The 7186-nt window shown below is 33.3% G+C and overlaps 1 protein-coding gene across 1 annotated transcript in view; it reads right to left on the bottom strand.

Moving 5' to 3' along the window:
- Nucleotides 1-7186, bottom strand: part of DNAH7 (dynein axonemal heavy chain 7) — a 209522-nt gene that overhangs the window by 174291 nt on the left and 28045 nt on the right. Inside the window, exons 10-12 of the mRNA XM_006921302.3 lie at nt 6308-6427; nt 2221-2404; nt 1412-1591 (exon numbers count right to left, since the gene is read on the bottom strand). Of these exons, the coding sequence (XP_006921364.1) occupies nt 1412-1591; nt 2221-2404; nt 6308-6427 (484 nt within the window). The remainder of the gene's footprint in view (nt 1-1411; nt 1592-2220; nt 2405-6307; nt 6428-7186) is intronic.

Here is a 7186-nt window from a genome sequence, read left to right on the forward strand (position 1 = left end):
GTAAGGTATATATATATCTTAAGAGTAAGGTATATATATATATCTTAAGAGTATATATATATACCTTACTCTTAGAGTGTACAGCTGAAACTTACTGGATTTCGTTAACCAATGTCACCATAAAAATAAAAAAATTAATTTAAAAAAATGGTCCTTGGTCTACAGGGGCCTCCAAAGCACCTGTGAAGAGAATATGCAAATTCCAGAGGAATCAACTTAAATCAAGGCCTCAAAGACTTCTCTGCATAAGGTCCTTAAATGTATGAGCCCATAATAATAAAGGAAAAATACCCAAACAAACCACCAGCAGCAGGAGTCAGATCACCAAACAAGCAAAGGGCAATGAATACGTGACTAAGTACAAGAGACTATCAGAAATGACCAGGCCTATTTGAAAAAGAACTTAATAGAATTTCTAAAATGAAAATAAAATAATTAGAAGCTCTATGAAGAAGATAATATTCTCAAAATGGATAATATCACAATCTTGATGTTGAGTAAAAAAAAAAAATCACCAAGATATTGATTATGTATGATTCCTTCTATACAAAGACATGGATGAACTAAAGAGATATAGAGACATGTAGTAAATTTGCCTTTAAAAATTCAGAATAATAACTACAAAATTCAAGATAATAATTCTTTTGCCAGAAGATAGAATAAGGATGTGAACAGGGAAGGGCAATGGGAATGGGAGGGCTGAAAGGTATCAGTAATATTCTATTGCTCAAGATAGATCATAGGTACACAGCTGTTAACTTTATTACTACTTAAAACTGTACACACTGTCCCCTTGTACCTTTTTTTGGCATGAAATTTTCATAAACTATTATAAAAATAAAAAAGGAAAAAGAAAACTACTGGCCAGACTTACAAAACTTGAAAATCTTATGAGTTAAGGAGTCTGCAGACATGCTCATTTCATACACGAGACTGCAAGAACTACCGATAAAATATCATAGTCCAGCATAGCTTTGTAAATATTTGGCCATGAGAGGAGGGAAGTAGGATCTCTGCTTTGAATGTACCAAGACACTATTACCTATGGAAAGGGTATTTGAGAACGATAATCAATTGGAAGAGACTTTCACAGAGCTGGAAAAGTATAGTGGAGGTCTGCAGCATGGTGTGAGTGCTCCAGCTAACACTCGTGGACTACTTAATCTGGTCACAACTTTAATGCTTTCCCCTCAGAGAGTTTCCAGCTGAGTCAAATGGAAGACTAACCGAAGAAACTAGGTATGTTGTAAGAGAAGCTCATGGAAAAATAGTATATTTTTGAAGCAAAATTTCCTTATAATCCAATGTTAGTAGGTCATTAGTTCTCCAAAACAGAGGACACCTTTTAGAAGTCATTTGAAGTGAATATAATCATGTGAGTTCAAGCAATCAGAATATCCTTGCCACTTACCCACTTGGAATACAGTTTTGTCTCGACCCTCGGCACAAAACTGACAGCCTTAATCATGACGTCGTAAACATTTAGAAGAATGTCTATGTAGTCACTGAACTCAGGTTCAAACTTAATAGCGTTGTTTTCGAGAATCAACCTTATGATGAAACCTGGATGTTCAAAAGCTCTAATAGAATCCTGCAGAAGAATTATACATGTGTATGAATATACGTATGAATTGTGACAGGCTAAGAAGTGCACCGGTCCTAATTAGAAAACACAGGAACTCACCTTTCCCCTTATGCCCTAGACAGTTATGCCAAAGAGGAGCTCTACGAAAAAGAGCAAGAGTGATTCCCAGCTGGACTTGTTGGTATCTAGTATCCATTAGGCCTATGGTTCAACTAAAAGGTCAAAGTTTCAGAAAAAAAAGTGGATGTACAAAAGCAGTTGGGCTCTAGAATCATGCACAAAAGAGCCCAAGAGGAGGACATTCAAACTCCCAGGCTCTGCTCATATTGTAACAGAAAATTCTTCCAGAAAGAAAAGAGTTCCTTGTAGAAAACTTTCCCTGCCATCATGACCCGAATTTCCCAATTATGGGAATTTTTACTTATTTCCACTAATTTTAACCAATGTGATGATACCCATATATCCTAAATTTTCAGGTGACACTAACTTTCTTTTTTTAACAGATAAGTATAATATAGATCTAAAGATAAACTTTTTGCTGTCCCACTGGTAAAGGTATTTTACGTTTCTCCCTGAAAAAAATTGAAAATAAATAAATCGGTAAATGAATGTTGGTGTGACTGAACCACACTTACTGGGGGCTGTGCGATCAAGTCCGTGAAGTCTTGCATGGAGACCAAAGTGAGGTCCTGTAGCTGTAAAGTCATCAGTGCGGCAGCGCAGTTGAAAAAAGATTCCAGTTTGGCACTGCTGTCACCAGTTGGCAATTGCTTTTTTTTATTACCTTGGTAATAAATATTCTGCACTTCTGGAAACCACCTTGAAAGAATAAAGGACTTTAAAAAGTTAATACTTTTTGTGAATTACTCCTTTTATGTTAAGCATTAACAGTAACCCCTGGACATCCAAAGGTCTTCGTAGAGAGGTATAGTGCTAAGTGACATTATCCACTCTCTGAAATTTAAGTGCTAGCATATTTCACTTCTCCTAGGAAAAGAAATTTTAATCATAGCCAATAGAAAATGATCCCATGATGTGATGTTGTGAGAAAAACATAAATCTAACTCCTAGAACTGTGATTTATGCAGTTTTTGAATAAATATGACAACTAACTTTGTTAAATCTTACAAGATACTTCTCTCTTGTTTCTAAAATGTTTCTCAGGAAATGCATTGTTAGTTTAAAGCTAAAATATGAACAACTGATTAAACCAAGGGAAGGCTTATTTGTTGAACCTATTTGGCATTCTATGCTATTCTTATGTTTTACAATGACTTGAAAACAAGGTACAAATCAACAAAATCAAGTATATTATTTTCTTTTCCCCTCAATATGAAACCTTGAAAGAGTGACTGATTTAAAATGAAGTGTGTAATGTGTATTGATCCTTATAATAAAGGATAACAGTGAAATTCATGTGTCATAATGATAGCAAGTGAATTTTTTAGTTTACAAAAGCACCATCCAACACTATGAAATTAAGTAATGTTAAAGAATATTAAAGAATACTGGTACTTCTTTCATAAGAGATAAAAGATTTTTCTTTAACTGAGAGTTGATATAATTTCAGGAGTTGCCTGAATGCTCAGAGATCTAAGTTTTAAATATATGTACTCATCCCTTTAACAAATATGTGTTTAGTGTCTTCTATGTGCTGGAAAATGTCATGGGAGATATAAAAATATATGATACCATCCTGTCTCTCTTATAACAATGAAGGCAAGGTATTATAGCAGAAAAACAGCTTTGAAGTCAAAGGAGAGAGAGATAATTTTTCATTTAAGTAAGGAAGAAAGATTTTATAATAAAGATGGCAATTTCCCTGGAAAATAAATGAAACACTCCCGAGAACAGAATGTGAAATAGAAGTAAGATAATAAGTAAAAAAGGTGGGGGTAGGTAGAGCTAATATATCTGATCATTTCATTGACTATAGTAGAGAAAATAAACTAGAAAATAGAAAGAAATAAATGAAAGAAAATTTGTGAGGACTTTTGCAGAACTTGGGAGCTAACCACTTGGACTTGAGACAGCCTCACTCTAAGCCATGGTGAAAGTCTTTTCAGAACTAAAACTAGAAAAGATAAGTTAGGTCCAGGTTGCAGAAGACCTTAAAAGGCAGGACAAGAAATGTGGACTTATGTTAGCAAAAGTGAAGCACTGAAGTAGGGGATGTTTTAAGATTCATTTTGCAGTGGTTTGTAGGCTACAGAGGGGGTTAAAAGGGCCCACCAAGGAATAGTAGCAATGAGAATTAAGACAAAAGAGTACACATGGAAGATGCTTCTGAGAGAGAATTAAGAATAATAGGTGGTCATAAAATAAGTTTCAATAAATATAAAATTACTGAAATCATACAAAATTAGAAATCAGTAATAGAAAGATACTCTGGAAATTTATGGATAGGTGGAGATTTAACAACATAGTCCTAAACAACCAATGAGTCAGAAAAGAAATCACAAGGAAAATTAGAAAATAAGTTGAGATGAATGAAAGTGAAAAAAAAAACATATATTAAAACTCAAGTGATGCAAAAAAGTATTAATCAGAGGGAAAACTTTAAAGCTATAAGCTGTAAACATCTAGATCTTAACTCAATAACCTAAACTTCCACTAGAAACTGGATAAAGAAGAGCAAACTAAACTCAAAACGAGGAGAAAGAAAGAAAGAAAGACATGAACAAAAACAAACAAAATGGAGAATAGAAATACAATAAAGAAAATGAACAAAACCAACAGCTGGTTTTTGAAAAGATCAGCAAAATTGAGAAATCTATAGCTGGACTAAACAAGAGAGAAAGAAGACTCAAATTGTTAAAATTAGCAATGAACAAGCAGAAATTAATACTGACCTTACAGAAATAAAAAAGATTACAAGAGACTATAACAAACAATTATATGCTAAAAAATTAGATAATTTAACAAATTCCTAGAAAGACACAAATTAATAAAACTGACTTATGAAGAAATAAAAAAGATGAATAGATCTATAACAAAAGCCAGGACTCAGAAAAAGATGACTTCTCTGATGAATTCTACCAAATATTTAAAGAGGAATTAACACCAATCCTTCACAAACTCTTCCAAAAAGGAATATTTTCTAACTCATTTATAAGCCCAGTATTATCATAATACCAAAACCAAACAAAAATATCGCAAGATAAAGAAAACTAAAGGCCAAAATTCCTTATGAATGCAAACACAAAAATCTTCAATAAAAGACTCAAACTGAATCCAACAGTATGCAAAAAGGATTATGCTCCATGACCAAGTGGGATTTATCTCAGGAATGCAAGATTGGTTCAATATGTTAAAATCAATATGATACACCATATTAACAGAATAAAGGAGAAAAACCTATTATCATCTCAACAGATGCAGAAAAAGCATTTAGCAAAATCTGCTTTATTTCATGATAAAAACAATAGAGAAACTAAGAATAAAAGAGAAATTCTTCAACATGGTAAACTATAGCAATATGATAAACCATAGCAACTGCTGAGTAGAAGCAGAGGATGAGGACTAAGAGATGTTTGGGTTTCGAGTAAATGTCATAACTAATCACTTGCTTATGTTTTCTCCACTGTGGTAAGCTGATGTTTTGCTTTTTACTGTGATAAACACATTCTGACTCACTATTTAGATTGTGGTCAAAGAGTCCTTTAGCTAGAATCAATCGGGAAGCATCAAGAGATACAGCTAATCGATCTACATCTCTTGGCAAAATTATTCAATAAAAGTTCATACTTTATTCTGTACCTTGAAATCCAATTTGCTAAAATTTACAGTGGTAATGTATTTCTGGGGTATAACCCTGAAATTACAGATCAAGTAAATTTATTCTTATTCTGTCCTTGAGATGTCATTTTATTCTCTGTAATTAATTCTGGGGTTTCATTCTGCACCTCTCCTCTCTTTGTTTATGTTAACTAAATACTAATATTAAATAAAAGTCTAAAGTTCTTTTAAGTAATATCAGACAAAGAATTTGATTCTGACATATTAGAGAAGAAAAAAGATAAAGGAAAGAATCAGTATTAAACTATTAAGCTACATTTCTAAGTAACTTTTGGAATCATGAGGCTAAGTTGGAGTTTTATGTCCTTGTATTTGATCTAGTTTTAATTTCCTATTTATAATCACTTTACAACCCATAATAGAGACAATTTTCTTTTATCATTTCAGAATACATTGTCCAACATCTGTATCAATAATTATTGTATGTAGCTATTGCATTCTGAAGGGCCAGTCCAATAAGATGTTGAATTAACATTTGATAAGTCTACCCTCCAATGATATTGTAAACTCCTTTGAATATATTTTCCCCACCTAATCGTTCTTTAAACTCTTCTGCATCCTTCATCCAAAAACAAAATGAAAAAGGCAACTTGCATGTATTAATAGTAGATGTCAAATAAACATCTGGCAAGTAACTAGTTGATCATTCCCCCAAGGTATCCAACCCCACTCTCAGAGCCAAGGTAGATACCAGACATTAAGAAAAAAGTAACCACGAATCATAATCATTTAATTTCTATAGAGTCTGTGCTGTGTAGAACATCTGGACAGACATTACAGATCAAGGCAGTTAAAGACATCATATTAAACAGAAATGATTCGAAAGTTGTGTCAGTGGGATTTTCTAAAAGTGGCTGAAATATAGTACTCCACCAATCACATTTTAAAATTTATGTTTTCCTACACGAAATTACAAAACTTTACATTTTAAGTAGAGTCTCTTTGGCAGTTTCCATGTGTCTCATGAGAATGGTCTGAAAATTCGATAGCTCTAATGCCTCCTGGCGATTGTGAAATTCTTCTATATCAACTAAACGTAATTTTCTGCAAGAGATAAAAATGAACAGTGATTTAAGTATGAGGTGTTTCTCTAATATTTCGCTATTTGCTCTCTTTTCAAAAAATGGTATTTGTAGGTTTTATCACTAAAATTTGTATTTTGTAAAATTAAATATTCCAGTATATGGGATACAATTTTAAAAATAATTAAATTCAACAGGAACACAATATATGATGAAACAACACTGAAGTAGAAGAAGATTGCAATAACTGGGATTTTATGGACACGAGACGGATTTTTGCTTTCAAATTGGAATGATTAAAACAGGAAAAGAGGTAGGATTCAAAGTCTCCAGGGGCCACTGCTCCTAAAACAAAAATTGCACCCTCTCTGAAAAGAAAGCAGCCCTGGATATTCAGGAACCATGAGATGGGGGAATTCCTACACCTAATTAACACCCAGTGTATCAAAAATCTTTTGAACCTGTTGGTTTTTCTTTTCTTTTCTTTTCAGTCATTTATTTATTATTTTTAAAATTCATTTATTTAAATTAGTTTTAAGTATACAGTATGTTGGTAAGACATCTATATAGTTCATAAAATGATCCCCCCAATTGCTCCCTCCCTCCCCTGGCCCTCCACCTAGCCAACATATTAATGCTAACTGCATTCTTTCTGCTGTGCTCCCCATCCCCATGACCAACTATCAACTACTAGTTTGTACTTCTTTAACCCTTCACCCCATTCTCCCAGCCCCCCAACCCCCTCCCCTCTGTCCGTCACCAAATTGTCCACTATATTTGT

The sequence above is a fragment of the Pteropus alecto genome, unplaced genomic scaffold, assembly GCF_000325575.1.
Source record: "Pteropus alecto unplaced genomic scaffold, ASM32557v1 scaffold3, whole genome shotgun sequence".
Classification (NCBI taxonomy): domain Eukaryota; kingdom Metazoa; phylum Chordata; class Mammalia; order Chiroptera; family Pteropodidae; genus Pteropus; species Pteropus alecto.